Source organism: Sphaerodactylus townsendi, linkage group LG06 (assembly GCF_021028975.2).
Source record: "Sphaerodactylus townsendi isolate TG3544 linkage group LG06, MPM_Stown_v2.3, whole genome shotgun sequence".
NCBI lineage: Eukaryota > Metazoa > Chordata > Lepidosauria > Squamata > Sphaerodactylidae > Sphaerodactylus > Sphaerodactylus townsendi.
In genome coordinates this window covers 115,621,820-115,638,934 of record NC_059430.1, presented here as the reverse complement: position 1 = coordinate 115,638,934, position 17,115 = coordinate 115,621,820, and the positions used below count along the sequence as shown (strand labels likewise).

General features: G+C 49.1%; 1 protein-coding gene across 2 annotated transcripts in view; it reads right to left on the bottom strand.

Moving 5' to 3' along the window:
- The window catches only part of ARHGAP33 (Rho GTPase activating protein 33), a 65,023-nt gene that overhangs the window by 24,204 nt on the left and 23,704 nt on the right, over positions 1-17,115 (bottom strand). The window contains exons 6-13 of one of the 2 annotated variants that reach the window (XM_048500861.1): positions 13,919-14,011; positions 12,295-12,417; positions 10,703-10,780; positions 8,919-8,985; positions 5,180-5,239; positions 4,655-4,804; positions 2,900-3,002; positions 2,609-2,753 (exon numbers count right to left, since the gene is read on the bottom strand). In XM_048500861.1, coding sequence (XP_048356818.1) covers positions 2,609-2,753; positions 2,900-3,002; positions 4,655-4,804; positions 5,180-5,239; positions 8,919-8,985; positions 10,703-10,780; positions 12,295-12,417; positions 13,919-14,011 — 819 coding nt within the window. The remainder of the gene's footprint in view (positions 1-2,608; positions 2,754-2,899; positions 3,003-4,654; positions 4,805-5,179; positions 5,240-8,918; positions 8,986-10,702; positions 10,781-12,294; positions 12,418-13,918; positions 14,012-17,115) is intronic. The other variant, XM_048500862.1, reaches the window with a different exon arrangement.

Sequence of the window (17,115 nt, the reverse complement as noted above, 5' to 3'; positions counted from 1 at the left end):
TGGTCCTTTTAACTGGAAATGTTGGGAGTGAACTTGGGACCTTCCCCACGCCCAGCAGAGGTTCTTCCATTGAGTGACAGCCCTTCCTCATCATCGGCTGAAGCGGCTGGTTCATACATCACTAGCTGTGCCTGGACAGAGCCCTTCCTGAGACAATCAAAAGTAATTAAAATGAAACCGAACAGGAGCAGAGAAAGGAAAGGAGTTAAGCAAGCTGAAAATAACACAGCACAAAAGAGCAGGTGGGACAAAAGAAGAAGGAAGTGGGTGGAATAGCTGCATAGATGATTGTGTAGGCGGCAGTGCAGGAGGACGATTTAATTGCGTTCTGTTGTCCTCCCTCCTTTTCTTAGCCCTCCTTTCTGCAACACCCACTCCCATTGTTCAGCCTGGGAACAGGCACACGGAAGAGACCGGGAGGCTGCTTATTTCTAAGCTTCTGGGCCAACTCTCAACCGACACTTAAGAACATAAGAACATAAGAACAAGCCAGCTGGATCAGACCAGAGTCCATCTAGTCCAGCTCTCTGCTACTCACAGTGGCCCACCAGGTGCCTTTGGGAGTTCACATGTAGGATGTGAAAGCAATGGCCTTCTGCGGCTGTTGCTCCCGAGCACCTGGAGGTGCTCAGACCACAGGTGCTCAGACCACAGGTGCTCAGACCACTTCAGACCACAGATGTTCATGGACTACAATTCCCATCAGCCCCTACTGGCATGGCCACTCTGGCGCTTCAGATGTTCATGGACTACAATTCCCATCAGCCCCTACTGGCATTGCCAACAGGGGCTGATGGGAATTGTTGTCCATGAACATCTGAAGTGCCAGAGTTGGACACTTCTGTTTTAGACCAACAGCGTCTGCAGTTTGTAAGCAACCAACGCTTCCTTGAAGCTTTCCGATCAAATGTCAACAGCTGACCTGCTCCCAGGCTCTGCGTTGGTCCCTGAAGGAATGTTGTATTGTGCCATGCAAGCTGATACCAGCTCCGCCCGGCACCTCTGTTCAAATCTGCATGTCATTCTACACAGGGTGCAGGTAAGAGCGTTTAAAATCGGGGACTGAAATACTTTTTCTTTTTAAAAAATATCTTTCCTGATGAAGAGTTCCAGAGACCTTCAGGTCGTCAGCCCATGTTTGGCAACCTCTGGGACACTTTGAGGAGACTGAGACTCACAGAACAGCATCCTGCGATGTCATGAGTATTTTGGATGAATGCTAGAGTGTCCGGCAGTACAGTGGCATCACTTCTGGTTACGCAAAAGAGTGTCACTCTGGCCCCTGCATTTTCCTCTGCTGCTTGCTGGAGCAAGACTGGCCAATGGTGAGAAAGGGGTCACATGGGAAACAGAAACCCTAAGAGAACTCAAAAGCTTGAACGTTGTTTTGTGTTATTCAGGTTGACTGTCATAAAAAAGCAGCACAGGGCTTTTGTTTTTGAGATTCTGCTTTGGACCAATATAGGAACGTACAACCTTCTGTACATCATATACAGAGATAGATTCAGCAAGGAAACAGATGTTACTGGAATGATTTTTTATAGAATTTACAATTCTTAATAGGATTGTATGTCACCTGGAGAACTACCTTGCTGCAAAGTGGCCGGCAACTGCACATTATTAAAATCTGGAACTGTACACCATCCTAAACCACAAAGGAAAAGTGAGGTATAAATATTATAAGAAGTTAAAGAAAGAGGTGTAGGAGAAGGTCAATTTATAATGACACGTGGGGAAGTTTGCCCAACCGGGCTTAAACTACAGAGTATCAAAGTTCATGCAAACCGGGTCTCTAGAATACTGGTGGTACTTTCACACACAAAGGGTATGCAGCTGAACAGTTCTACAGTTACACCTTCTATAGTTACGCATTCTGCAGCTGGCCTGCAGGGAGGCAGGGGGCGGGGCTTGATGGCGTGCAGCTTGGGCATATGCCGTTTGGTCATGTGGGGGAGGGGTACCTGGAACACTCCCATGTGACCAAAAGGCGTGCGCCCGGGAACATGGTTGACCCCATGTCCCTATAGCAGTGATGGTGAACCTTTTTGAGACCGAGTGCCCAAATTGCAACCCAAACCCCACTTATTTATCACAAAGTGCCAACCCGGCAATTTAACCTGAATGCTGAGGTTTTAGCTTAGAAAAAAACGTTTGGCTCCTCCTTTTTCCGCCCCACCTGCTCGAGCCGGGGCTAGCCTGCCCTAGCCTCCAGCAAGTCCCATGCACACCGCTCTGTGCCTCTCTAGCATCTTTGCCTCCTCTGCACGCCCCCGCCCCAGTCAGCAGCCACCCGGAGCACAGGCACCAGGCCCGCCAGCCGAGTCCTCCCTGCTCACCGCAGTGTGCACACGTTGTACTCAGTGACCCAGGTCAGTCTAGATGTGTGTGTGTGTGTGATTTTCCGCCCCCCACATGATGAACTCTGTGTGCGCGTACCCACAGAGAGGGCTCCGAGTGCCACCTCTGGCACCCGTGCCATAGGTTCGCCATCACTGCCCTATAGGCTGTGTGCCTGCGCTGTTGACTAGTAGGGGAAGGAACTCTTTCAAGGGCTTTAAAACCGAACCCTTTAAAGGTGTCCCTTCTCCCGACTCATCGGGAGACTCACCGCAAACTTGTTATAGAGCTGGTAGGTGAGCAGCGGGTTTGGCAGTTCCCGGAAATACAGCTTGCAGAGAGAGCTGACGGAATGGATGTCCTGCAGGTACACGTCCTTGGAGAGCTCGGGCACCCGCTCGCTGTCAAACTCGTGCCTGGAGAAAGACGAGGCGGTTACAAGAAAGCGGCTTACCTCCCTAGCCGAACGACCCTTCTCCTTGCTATTCAAGCCTGTCTTTTATTTTAGGATTTAAAAAAAGAGAGAGAGGATGCACCCTGCAGTCCTCCCGTTGGGGCTTACCGCAACCGCTGAATGTTGGAGGAGACCCCCGAGAGGCGATAGATGCCATCCACAACGCCATGCTTCTCAATGAACTCAGAGCAGGAGCGCAGAACCTGGGGGACTAGAATAACAATGCCATTTACTTATGGTGCGGTGGTGGAACGTGCCATCAAGTCGCGGTTGATTTACAGCAACACCATAGGCTTTTCAAGGCAAGAGACGTTCGGAAGGGGTTTGCCTCCATGCGGGCTGGGAGAACTTTGACTGGCCCAAGGTCACCCAGCAGGCTTCAAGGGAAGGAGCGGGGAATCAAAACCAGGTCTCCAGATGAGAGTCCACCGCTTTTAACCACTACGGCAGGCTGGCTCTCTGCAAATCGTTCACAGTCCGTCTTTTATGCGGAGATTCGGGCAGTTCGCACAATTAAAAGCAGTCAGAGCAATATAATAACAGTGCAATAAAAGGGGATTGGCTGAACGCATTGAAAAGTAGAACGATTTCGAGCAACCCGGCAATGTACTACTCCAGAAGCTCATTACTTAAGAATGCATGCCGGAGGCAGCTTCCGTTGCCATGAGTAAGGCTTGCAGAGGGGTCTCCTCGCGTTTTTTCTCTTAACATATGAGGAGCAATTCTCTGCTTGCCCTGAAGCTACCTTGCCGGTCCCAATGGGCCTCTGCAACTTTCCCTTAACTCCACCCATCAAATCCTCTTAAAAGCAAAGAGCTAATCACACTTGTAATTGCAAAATAAAGTGCTCTGTTAAAGCCCTTTAAATTGAATTTATATCAATATACCTGTGATAGCAAGTATATGGCTACTGCAGCCCCTTTCCCAACATAAACCCCCTCCCCCCCAAAAAAAAAATGTGGCGCAGCCATTCCCTGGATCACACACTGCTGAAGAAGGGGACTATGTGCTAGATCCTCTTCCCTTCTCCTCCACGCTCTCTCTCTTTGTTCCTGCTGCTGCTGCAGCCAGAAAAATTGTTTTAAAATACGGTCCTGTTTGAAATAAAGTTTTTAAAATGCACTCCCAATCAGCAGAGAGGATAGAAGCAGAGCAGGGGAGGTGGGGTGGGGTGGAGCAGAAAGAGATCTTGCTTATGTTGTTCCTGTTGATGTATTGATACAAGCATTTAGAGAGGCGCAGTGGCGTACCGGCCACGGGACATGTGCCTAGGCACACGCCATCCTGTCACATCGAGGGGTGCAAAATCACCCCCCACACCCCTCCCCCCCACGCTAACTTGGCTCATCCACTTGCAGGGGAGGAGTGGATGGTGCCTGTCGGGGGTGAAAAATCACCCCCACACCCCTCTTTCCCTGCGCCAACCAGGCTTGTCCGAGCCGGGTCAGTGCGAGGGGGGAAAGGATGGCACTTGTGGGGGGGTGCAAAATCAGGCACCATTGCCCCTAGTGCCATTTCCTTCCACTACGCCTCTGGAGAGGAGGAGGGAGGAATGTGTAAAGCAATGCAAGAAAGTGGGGGCGGGGAGGGTGAGACCAGGTGGGCTGGCTGTGGACAGAGGGAAGAGGTCCAGGCCAAAGCTGTGCTCACAGACAACTGTCCACTCTGGCTTCGAAGCAAAATTAAATTCATGCTAGTGGTGGTCTTGCTTGTTGCGCAGAGAATAGAAAGTGAATGCGGGGTTTGAGGAAAGAGTAGTTTGGAAACCAACGAGGAAATCAGCAGTGAGCAGGTTAAATGGTGGCTCAGCCTTTTTACAGCAGGGTGATCAGGTAAGCACAGAAAGCACTGCCGAGCCCTCACCATCATTGCCAGCATTCTTCAGGTGCTCGCCCAAGTCACAGCCAAAGACCCTCTCCCGGAGGATCCCACGCTGTTTGAGACGCTGCTTGCTGGGCCTGGACTTCATGAAAGTGCGGAGGAACCCGATCAGCTTGCCATGCTTCTTGGACACTGAAAAGAGGGTGCAAAGTTAGATATTACGGTCACCTCAGAATTCAAGACGAGGGCTGAGAGAGTTCTGAGAGATCTGTGACTGATTAAGGTCACCCAGCAGGAATGTAAGAGTGGGGAAACAAATCCAGTTCACCAGACAAGAGTTGGCTGCTCATGTGGAGGAGTGGGGAATTACACTCCTCTCCAGATTGGAGTCCACCTGCCCTTAGCCACTATACCCCGTTACGATCATAAAGTGATACAAACAGTAAAATGTCCAGTGTAGCAACATCCACAGTGACCAATAAGGGTTGACACCTCCATGCTAAACACTCTAAGTAGCAGCCCAGCCTGTTTCTCAAGAAGCTGAGGTTGGATTAGAATGTATCTCACCTGAAGTGGGGGAAAGGAGGCCATGGGGTCTGGAGATACTGCAGCTCATCCCTTCAGCATCTGTTGGGGAAGATACAAACTCAGGAGAGAGCAACCAGAACAAATCCCTTCTTGGCTTCATCTATTCTGAGCTGCTGATACATCCCGATACAGTATAGCTCACCTCCAAACACTCTTCTCTTCTAGGGTTACCTACAGAGGCGTAGCTGGGTCAAACTGTGCCCGGTGCGCAGTGTGTTTTTTCCACCACCGCCCCCCGTGACACTCTCCATTTCACCCCCCTTCCCACACTTACCTTAGTTCCTTTTCTTTTTCTAGTACTTTTTCAGGCTGAAAAAAGCGGCCTCTTCACAGTTCTCCCAAGCAGCCCAAGGTCTCCTGGGAACTGTAGTTCCTCAGGCCGTTTTTGAGCCTGAACTGTAAATAGGCCACTTTTTTCAGCCTGAAAAAGTACTAGAAAAAGAAAAGGAACTAAGGTAAATGTGGAAATAAGAATGAGAGCGCCAGCTTGAGGGGGTTAGCGTTAAGGGGGGGGTCCCAGAAGTTGCAAAAAAAAGGGGGAGGGGGAGGGGGAGGGGCCAAGGGGCAATTTTCCAGGGGCCCCCAGGCATACGCCCGGTGCGCAACACACCCCTCCCTATCCCCTTGCTGCTCCGCCACGGATTACCTATGCTGCCAGTTAAGACTCTGTCCCCCAGTCTTGTCCTCTGTGTCCCCTCCTGCAGTGGGTTATGATAACTAGAGGCAGGGTCTTTTCAATGGTGACACCTCGTTGGTGTCTTTTCAATGGTGACACCAGCAGTGGCATAGGAGGTTAAGAGCTCGTGTATCTAATCTGGAGGAACCAGGTTTGATTCCCAGCTCTGCCGTCTGAGCTGTGGAGGCTTATCTGGGGAATTCAGATTAGCCTGTGCACTACCACACACGCCGCCAGCTGGGTGACCTTGGACTAGTCAAGCTTCTCGGAGCTCTCTCAGCCCCAGCCACCTCATAGGGTGTTTGTTGTGAGGGGGGAAGGGCAAGGAGATTGTAAGCCCCTTTGAGTCTCCTACAGGAGAGAAAGGGGGGATATAAATCCAAACTCCTCCTCCTCCTCCTCGATGTTTGCCTGGGGTCGACTTTGCTGTCCTTTAGGCCCCAGGCCAATACATCCTTTTTTAAAAACTCAGGCTTTCAAACTAAACAATTCTATCTTTTAAAGTTGTTTTTAATGGTCTGCTTGTAGCCCGAGAATTGTTGATGAACAGAAGCAGACAGGGTAGTAGAAGTGGTCTTGGAGCAAGCCAAGCTGAGAGATCCCTCTGGCATTAGAGGCCAGCACTGAAGGGGTCGCTCAGCGCAGTGGTGTAAATAATCAGTCTGAGCTCACGCATTGCTTCCTTCTGAAAACCGACAGCAAGAAAATACCATTGGCGAACTGATGCAGGGGACTTTGGGGTCTGCAACCTGCAGCTCTCCAGATGTTCATGGACTACAATTGGCCATGCTGGCAGGGGCTGATGGGATTTGTAGTCCATGAACATCTGGAGACCCGCAGGTTGCAGACCCCTCTAAACCAAGTGTTGGCTGAGGCTCGGTTTTGCTTGCTGCTGGATTCCAGTGGCTTTCTGGGGCAGCAGCCCACTGGGAAGTCTTCTTGTAAGTTAAACAGCCAGTCTGCCCCTCGGTGAACTGATGCAGGGTGTAAACCAAGAGCCAGCATGGTGCAGTGGTTAACAGCAGGTGGACTGTCATCTGGAGAACCAAGTTTGATTCCCCACTCCTCCACACGAGTGGCAGAGTCAAATCCGATGAACTAGGTTTGTTTCCCCACTACATTCCTGCTGGGTGACCCACCGACCTCACAAGGTGTCTGTTGTGTGGAGAGGAAGGGAAAAGGAGTTTGTAAGCCGCCTTGAGTCTCCCTACAGGAGAGAAAGGTGGGGTATAAATCCAAGCTCTTCTGCTTATGAATATCAGCTTAGATTGCAGAATGGTATTTTATGATCTCTTTGCACCGTTGGCTTGTTTTTAATATTGATAATTCTTCTGTTTCACTGCCTTCATGAGTTCATCATACTGATTTTTTACTTTGTCAGCTGCCTTGAGCCGGGCTCCAGAGAGGTGGCATGTGAATCTTCGAACTAAATCGCAGGTTTGCAAAAATAATTGCCATCCCTGAAACCAATGTGTCAAATCAGAATAACACTTCCTGGTCCGGTTCATTTTACAATCTGTGTTAAAAGACTGAACCTGGATTGGGGGGGAGCCAGCTTGAAATTCAACCCGATCGCATTGTTTATTCGAGGACCTAACCTGTTGATTGCATTGACTCGTACTGTACAAACTGCCTTGAGTCTCAGTCAAAAAAGTGGATTATAAATAACTCACGGGTGAGCCTAGCAGGGACCATATCACACCTGTCCTATACCATCTCTACTGGCTGCCTATCGAGTTCTGAATCATGTTCAAGATTCTGGTGCTGATCTTTATTATTATTATTATTATTTATTATTATTATTATTATTATTATTATTATTATTATTATTATTATTATTATTATTATTATTATTATTATTATTATTATTATTATTATTATTATTATTATTATTATTATTATTTATTACGTTTGTATACCGCCCTCCCCCAAAGGGCTGTGAGTGGTCTTGGACTCACATACGTTGCAGGGGTAGGCAATTATTTTTTCCATGGGGCCGCATAAGAAACAGAAAATATTGTGGAGGGCTGGGCCAAAAGGCAGAGGGGCAAGGCGCTTTTGAAAGCCCCGCAGAAGCCACCAGCCAAGGCAACCGGCTTCTGCGGGGCTTTCAAAGGCGCCTCGCTCCCCAGCATGGCAGGGGGGCCAGTCAGGGTCATCCGGCGGGCCAGATGTGGCCCGCGGGCCGTATAATGCCCAGGTCTGCCTTAGGGACTGCCTTTCCCTAGGATAAGGTTCAGGCCCAATTAGGTTTCTCTGGTCCTTGGAGGGGAACCTTCTGGAAACCCCTGGCCCAAAACATATCCGGCTGGCCTCGACTAGGGCCAGGGCATCCTCTGTCCTGGCCCCTACCTGGTGGAATATGCACCTAAATGAGATCAGGGCCTTGCGGGACTTGAGTAGTTTCCAGAGGGCCTGCAAGACAGAGCTATTCCGCCAGGCTTTTCTGGGAAGCCAGCCGGGCTGATATCCATCTTTACTGGTCTCTCAGGGGATATCTGAATTAAGTCGTCATCTTGATTATTTTAGCTGCTTTAGCTGTGATTATATTGCAGCTGTGCTTTTATAATGTTGCTTTTATAATGTGCTTTTATAATCTTGTTTGTACCAGACCAGGAAGTGTTATTCTGATTTGACACATTGGTTTCAGGGATGGCTATTATTTTCGCAAACCTGCGATTTATGTCAAAGATTTATATAATGTTTTATGATGTGCTTTTATAATAAGGATTTTATTGTTGTTTTAATTGTGTTTTCTTGTTGTATAGCTGCCCTGAGCCCATCAAGGATGGGCGGGGTAAAAATCCAATACATATATGCACGCACGCACGCACGCACAAAACAAACAAATGAATTCCTGCTGTTCCACAAAGCTTGCGAGGGGACGTTGGGGCAGCTGCTGTCTCTCAGCCTAGTCTACTTGGCAGGATTTGTTGTGAGGATAAAAACTACAGGGAAACAATGCAAGTTCACCCTGAGATTCACGGACAAAGGTAAACGTAGGAGACTGGACAGCCCTGAAGTCCAGGAAAAGAGAGTTACCTGCTTTGAGTCCTGATGCCGGACGTTCCGAGAACAGCTCTACACACTCACTGGGGAAGAAGCCAACCTGGAAAAGAAACAAGCAAACCGGAATAGCAATGCAGTCAAGAACGTAGGGGGAAAAAAGAACAGTTCATTTCCTGGATAAGAAAGCACACCCAAAGAGCAAATCTCAAAACGCTGCCACAATAATTGGCAAACGTGGCAAGCTGTCAGGCCTGACTCCCGCCTAGCCTGACATCAACGGGCTGGAGCGAGGGTCACACCTGCACTTTCATTTATCTGAGGCCTGAGGGCCCATCCTGTTTTCTATCGCTGTGTTTGTAACTAGTGACGTAGGCATACCTCACTCCTTCCCACCACTCCCTGGAGAACGGGGCGAGCTCTATTGCTCTCCTTGGGCTGAACACATAATACTGTCTTCACACTATCCTTTCCTCATGCAGGCTATTGTGGGAACTAGTGGGAGGGGGAAGCAGTCAAACGGGCAACGTTTGGATGGGCGCCACGGCTGCAGCTCTGGCTTTCTGCAGCGAAGGTCCTGACAAAGTTCGATAAAGCTCTTGAATCTTTCCTGAGTCTCAGTGATTGACTGGAGTAACAGACCCTTACCCTTACACAAGCAGACGGTGAGCATCAGGGGTAGAGGGAAATGGATACTCTTTATCTAGCCCAGAGGTCTGCAACCTGCAGCTCTCCAGATGTTCATGGACTACAAATCCCATCAGCCCGATGGGATTTGTAGTTCATGAACATCTGGAGAGCTTAAGGTTGCAGACCCCTGATCTAGCCTGTATCACCTTTACAATGACTGCCAAACTAGACATTGTAGCCATTTTAGAGCGCTGCGAGGGCTATTTTTGTATTCGAAAGGTGCACACGGTAGGGAAAGTGGCGAGATCACCTGCTCCCCCCGCGTGCAGCAGGCTCAATCAGGCAGGATAAGGTTCGGGCCCATGGCCAAAATCTTCTTTAAGATGGCCTCAGTGGCCATGGGTCAGACCTGCAGCCACTATAACATCTAGTTTGGCCCCGGTGTGTTTATACTGGTTATACATTTACTACAACAATCGCCAGGAACCATAACAGCTTGGAACCTGGATGGAAGAGGAAGCTACGGGGTGGATAAAGGAAGGGGAAGAGTTGGAGGAGGCAAAAGGCACCCCATTCAGACAGTGGTGTATCAGGCCTAAATGGAGCCCAAGGGAATGACCGCCTCCCCGCCTGGCTCCCTGCACCCCACTTACAGGAGCCAGCAAGGAGGCCGAAGGAGGGCGGGGCTCGGGGGCAGCTTGGATGGGTGCCGTGGCAGTAGCCCGGCTTCTGGGCTGGCCTGTGCCACGGCGCCCCACCCTACCTGCCTGCAGGGAGGCTGGGAGGGTGGAGCACTGCGGCTGCCTGCTGCCGAGCCTCACCCCCCTGCAGGCCAGGAGAGTAGGAGCTCACGGCCACCTGCCGCCAAGCCCTGGCCCCCTCCCTGCAGGCCGGGAGGGGAGCAGGGCTCAGCAGCAGGCAGTTCAGGAGCACACTGCATAAAAAAAGGATAGTGTGAAGACAACGTGCTCAGTAGTGGGCGGCTCAGGAGCCCGGTGGACCCCCACGTGACAAAACTGTGTGCACCCGGGGACATGGGATACCTCATGTCCCCATTAGCAGTACGCCACTGCATTCAGGCAAAGAAGCAGCAGCCATTGGAGGTTTAGCACACAAATGGGGTGCATAACATAGTTCTGGCCCCGAAGAGGTATTTTCTTAATGAATGCGTCTGTTCCCCCAAGTCCAACCTGGAATGCATGTTTCCCACGCCACCAGCTCCTGTCTTCCTTGGGGGGCATATCGATCACAGAGATGATGTCTCCAACCTATACCAAACAGATAATTATATGAATAAGTACCATACAGACGGATAATATTGTGGATTTTTCCCTAAATAGGTAGTAGGCAAAATTCAAAGCGTACTTCACACAGAAGCTAAGCTGAAAGACATATGAACACTGCATTTCCGTGAGTGTCCAAAATGTTTCAGATACATGATCCTTCCAATGAGCCAGTTCTGCTATCGCCGTAGAACAGAAGTCAAGCCACCAAGATTTATGGTTTATCCAGTTTGCTAATTGTAAACCTTCACTGCCATTGCAAAGAAATAATAAAAACCAAAAGCTTACATGAAATTGAATTATAGAACAGATGCATCGTAGGAAGTCTGTAAATGTAAAATCATATCTAATTCAAAGGCCTGCTGTTTGCAGTCCTGGCTGAAGTAATTTTGATCTCTGTTTCTGCACAATTATACAACTCTTTCATCTATATATATGGGATTCTTCTCTCCATGGGGGAGGGTTTCCAACCAAGGAGGAGCCTGGAGCTCTCATTGAATTGCAGTCAATCTCCACTATAGACAGCAATTTCCCTAGAGGAAATGACAGCTTTGGAGGGCAGACTTTATGATATACCATAGAGTCCAGGGATATGGAACTCCTAGAGTGGCACTGAATCCCCCCACTGAGAGCTCCCTTCCCAAACTAAACCCTCTCCAGGTATCATACCAAAAATCACTAGGGATTTCCCAAGCCAGAGCTGACAACTCTACTGTGTAGATGAAGGATAAAATTACAAATACATTTTTAAAAAAAACAAGGCATGAATTCACCTCATTGGCTGTGCTGATTAAAACCCAAACTTTAGCTAAAATTCTTACTTTTATGTCTCTTCATGGTAGAATCAGAAGAGTTGGAAGAGACCACAAGGGCCATCATGTTTCAGATACATGATCCTTCCAATGAGCCAGTTCTGCCATGTAGGGCCATGTAGAGACTTTTATGTCTCTACATGGTAGAATCAGAAGAGTTGGAAGAGACCACAAGGGCCATCAAGTCCAACTCCCTGCCATGCAGGAATGCACAATCACAGCACAATCAAAGAAGGGATATTATAATCACCGACTGGATATGTATCTTGCAAATAATGGAAGTAAAGTGGCCCCATGCAAACCTAAGGCAGAGGCAGCCCTTTCTAAGCCCATTCCATAGCAGATCCTGTCCTTGGGAGAGAGAATTTCAAAGACAGAGACTGAAAACCACATGGTGTTGCCTTCTTTCAGATGGGAAAGAGAACCGCAATTCTCTGTCATCCAAATAGCGCTCTTGTTGCAGTAGGGGTAGAAAGACCATAGTGCAGAGGTCTGCAACCTGCGGCTCTGCAGATGTTCATGGACTACAATTGGCCATGCTGGCAGGAGCTAATGGGAATTGTAGTCCATGAACATCTGCAGAGCCGCAGGTTGCAGACCCCTGCCATAGTGTGACAGAGGCAGGGAGGCAGGTGCCCCCAAAGAAGATGCAACTCAGAGCAGCGTGCCCCACTGGGCCAGACACACCTCAAAGGAGAGCTCATCAGGCGCCTGCGCCGTGTACCGTTTGACGACATGGGCAGCTGCAATGGCGGGAACATTGATAGAGGCTTCCTCATTGACCAGCAGGCGGTTGCCATGGTTATCAATCTGAAATTAAACGGGGAGGGATGGTGTTTAATAGAAGAAGAAGGAGGAGGAGGAGGAGGAGGAGGAGGAGGAGGAGGAGGAGGAGGAGGAGGAGGAGGAGGAGGAGGAGGAGTTCTTCACACTTCTTCACACAACGTGTGATTGGTGTTTGGAATATGCTGCCACAGGAGGTGGTGATGGCCACTAACCTGGATAGCTTTAAAAGGGGCTTGGACAGATTTATGGAGGAGAAGTCAATTTATGGCTACCAATCTTGATCCTCTTTGATCTGAGATTGCAAATGCCTTAACAGACCAGGTGATGGGGAGCAACAGCCACAGAAGGCCATTGCGTTCACATCCTACATGTGAGCTCCCAAAGGCACCTGGTGGGCCACTGCGAGTAGCAGAGAGCTGGACTAGATGGACTTTGGTCTGATCCAGCTGGCTTGTTCTTATGTTCTTATGTTCTTATGAGGAGGAGGAGGAGGAGGAGGAGGAGGAGGAGTTGGATTTACATCCCCTCTTTCTCTCCTACAAGGAGACTCAAAGGGGCTTACACTCTCCTTTCCCTTCCCCCCTCACAACAAACACCCTGTGAGGTAGGTGGGGCTGAGAGAGCTCCGAAGAACTGTCACTAGCCCAAGGTCACCCAGCTGGTGTGTGTGGGAGTGTACAGGCTAATCTGAATTCCCCAGATAAGCCTCCACGGCTCAGGCAGCAGAGCGGGGAATCAAACCTCCAGATCAGAGTACACCTGCTCTTAACCACTACGCCACTGCTGCTCCCACAGAACCCTACAAGAGACAGAACCCTACAATTTCCTGTAGATATCATCCACAAAGGGGCAAGAAGAAGTGGTAACTGGTATCTGGGGTGGTGGGCGGGGGTAGAGAGAAGGCAAGCGACCTGATGCATGGCTGGCTACTCTTTGCCTGGCAGGGTCCTTGTGCCTTTAACAGGTCGGAATCCAACAGGTGACTTGAAATGCAAAAAGGAATATGGGACTGCTCCAGGTCACACCAGACAACTTCAGAGTAGTGTAGAAGTTAAGAGCAATGGACTCTGATCTGAAGAACAGGGTTTGATTCCCCTCTCCTCCACATGAGTGGCAGAGTCTGATCTGGTGAACTAAATGTGTTTCCGCACTCCTACATTCCTGCTGGGTGACCTTGAGCTAGTCACAGTTCTCTCAGGACTCCCTCAGCTTCATCTACCTCACAAGGTGTCTGTTGTGTGCAAGGGGGGGAATGAAGGATTGCAAGCCACTTTGAGACTCCTCACAGGTCGATTCCCCACCCACCATTAGATGCGCGCTCCTCACGGAAAATACCCCGGGGTCCTGCAGCACTCCCCACTACACCAACAGTGACAACGCAGCGACAACACAGTCACCCCGATTCTGCCGCTCCTCCCACCCCTCAGTGCGCGTCATTTCGGATCCTGATTGAAAGTACACCTTTTTGAAACCGCGCAACGAACAGCTGCAAAACCCACCCTATGAACGCATTCCGATTTCTTACCTCCATCCAGGTAAGGATGGGTCCACAATTGATGTTGCTGTCCACAATGGCTGAGAGTTTTTCTAAGTACTGTGTAAGCATGGGCACCAGCAGCTGGTGGGTTTAAAAAAAAGGGAAAAACATGGCGTTATTTAACCTGCCCCCTCCCGGATTCAGAAGCCAAGGGAAGTCAGTTACGGCAAAAAAACCCATGAAGTCGTTGACCTGCCACCTTCCAGGTTCAGAAGCCAAGGTAGGTCAGTTACAGCAAACGGCGGAGGTTTCCAATTTTTGACATAGGCCCCTTTCGCACGCGCAAAATAATGCGCTTTCAAACCACTTTCACAACTGTTTGCAAGTGGATTTTGCCATTCCACACAGCTTCAAAGAGAATTGAAAGCAGTTTGAAAGTGCATTATTCTGCATGTGCGGAATGAGCCGTAGTGGGTCTTCCCTCCTCAAGACAGGCCATATTCAATCTCTGACAGAGTTCAGCCTGAGAGTACTCCTTGGCTTGGACTCTACGATTCCCTTCCACTGTACCTTCTCTCAGTAAAACAAAAAACAGAACCTTCTTCCAACAGACAAACATTTTCTCTGTCGGAAGCAAAAATCTTTCTCTGTGAAAGGATGTCTCAACGGAAGGGCGTCACAGAGTCCAACTCAACTGTGGGATCCAGCTCCTGGTCTTATGGGGAGATAGCACAGGATTCGCAGCAAAAGGCTATCATGTAATGTAGTTATTTCCTTACTGTTTCTAGGCCATGCTTCCACAAGCCACACTCGACGGATGCTCCTCTGACCTCGACAATCAAGAAACCTCAGTTCTGGCACTTTGATTCCAGGGCCAGTCAAAACTCTTTGGAGCAGGGCATCAAGAGCAGCACGAGCATCTTTGTGCATCTGACTACACTCTTCTAGGAAGTTCTGCCCCTCCTATCTTTTAAAGCAAGAAGGAAAATAATAGGAAACTTAACGGCAGATGGACTTTACAGCGTGAGATTGGGCAGGATGTCCAGTCTCCGTGGGAAGTCCCTGTTCTGTTGGTAATAAGCTATAATCTCATGGGTTGGATCTGGCCAGCTTTTTTTCACTTAATTGCAACCAATTCTCCTCTCGACTACTGGCCCTGTCCCAACAGGGATTGGTCAATGCAGGTCCCGCAATTCTCAGCACAGCCCTTTTCCGGTGGCCAAAGAGGACTGCTCTTTCCTTTTCCGTCAGCAAAAAAAGCAGGCTGTGCCCAACCCTGTCTCTGTTTTGCCTTCAGTACTCCCAAGTTGACACTGAAAGAAAAACAAGAGAATCTCTAGGAAAAATATACCCCCTTGCAGTATATACCTTCCTTAGCAGTACACTGTACCTTTTCTTCTGGAAATGTAAATACCTAAGAGGAAATAGCTAAGCTCTGCTCCCTCTCCCATGACATAACTCCCGCAGGTCGTCCAGGGCAAAAATTACCAGACCACAGCCACACCCAAGACCACCTTAACACCCGGGGGGGGGGGGGGGGGGGGCTCACAAATATAGAGGGCCCATGCTAACCTAGGTATGCTCTGCTGGGCTTTTGGTTGAGGTCGTTCATTGTTCCCGTACCATCTTACTGGCCTCCCAATCACTAATCCAACATCCATCAGATATTATTGATTACTTGGTGTTATTTACCTTAATTTGTGTGCCTCCCCCCTCGGTTTATGTCATTGGCAGGTTACCCATCTTGATCCTCTTTGATCTGAGATTGCAAATGCCTTAACAGACCAGGTGCTCGGGAGCAACAGCCACAGAAGGCCACTGCTTTCACATCCTGCATGTGAGCTCCCAAAGGCACCTGGTGGATCACTGCGAGTAGCAGAGAGCTGGACTAGATGGACTCTGGTCTGATCCAGCTGGCTTGTTCTTATGTTCTTACCCACTGCTGGGGTTCCCTGCTCTGGCTCAAAAAGTCACGCCAGACGTGCTCTCACTTTCCCCGTGGACAGTGAGACGCACACGCAGGGCAAGAGGAAGCACGTCGGGACAAGAAATCTTGCCCCAACGCACCTCCTCTCTCCGCGCGCCCCAAACAGGAAGCGTGTCAGGACAAGATTTCTTGCCCCAACACGCTAGCTGTCCCATCGCGTGTCTCTGCACCAGTGGATAATCAGCCAATGTCACCTGACTCCTGTGTCACCTGACTCCTGTTCCCCCATTCACCACTACAATGCCATTAGAAAGAGAAAAGGGAGACCAAGGATGTTGTTCATAGGCTGAATGAGGTGTCATAATCTTCGCCATCTCCGGAGGAATCCTAGATCAGTGGTGGCGAACCTTTGGCACTCCAGATGTTATGGACTACAATTCCCATCAGCCCCTGCCAGCATGGCCAATTGGCCATGCTGGAAGGGGCTGATGGGAATTGTAGTCCATAACATCTGGAGTGCCAAAGGTTCGTCACCATGGTCCTAGATGGTTATTTTAATTTTATTGAAAAACTCAATTTTATACGTATTGTTTTCAATGTTGTAAGCCACCCTGAGCTTGGCTAGGATCAGGAATGAGCGGGGTATGCATAATAAAATGAATAAAAATGTTGTGACTTGCAGACAATAAACACTATACTAAATTATAAATATTCTTCTTGGAAAATGCACATTTGGCATGTGTTTTACTAAAAATAATGAACAATATGAATGTTAATTTTTACAATAACAAGGGGACATTTATATTTGCCTCTGATTTAGTATTGGGGTCACCTCTGCAACCACATGTGCTTGTATGTGTACATACTGTGTTTCCCCGAAAATAAGACAGTGTCTTATATTAATTTTTGCTCCCAAAGATGCGCTGTGTCTTATTTTCAGGGGATGTCTTATTTTTCTGTGTTCTGTTCGTCGGGCATGCTTCCAAACAAAAACTTTGCTACGTCTTACTTTTGGGGGATGCCTTATATTTCGCACTTCAGCAAAATCTCTACTATGTCTTATTTTCCGGGGATGTCTCATATTCGGGGAAACAGGGTATCTCACACGCTGCTTTGCCAGGGGCAGAGGCGTACCACCCAGGGGGACATATGGGGTCAAATGTCCCTGGGCTGTAGCCACTTAGTCACGTGGGGGCGTAAAATCGCCACCCACACCCCTCCTTGTTCCCCCACAGGTCCATATACTGATTTCAAGACCTGGTGCAAAAAAAGTTGTTTGGTCGTGGTGAGGGAGGGCAGCTGCCCATACGAGCAGTGG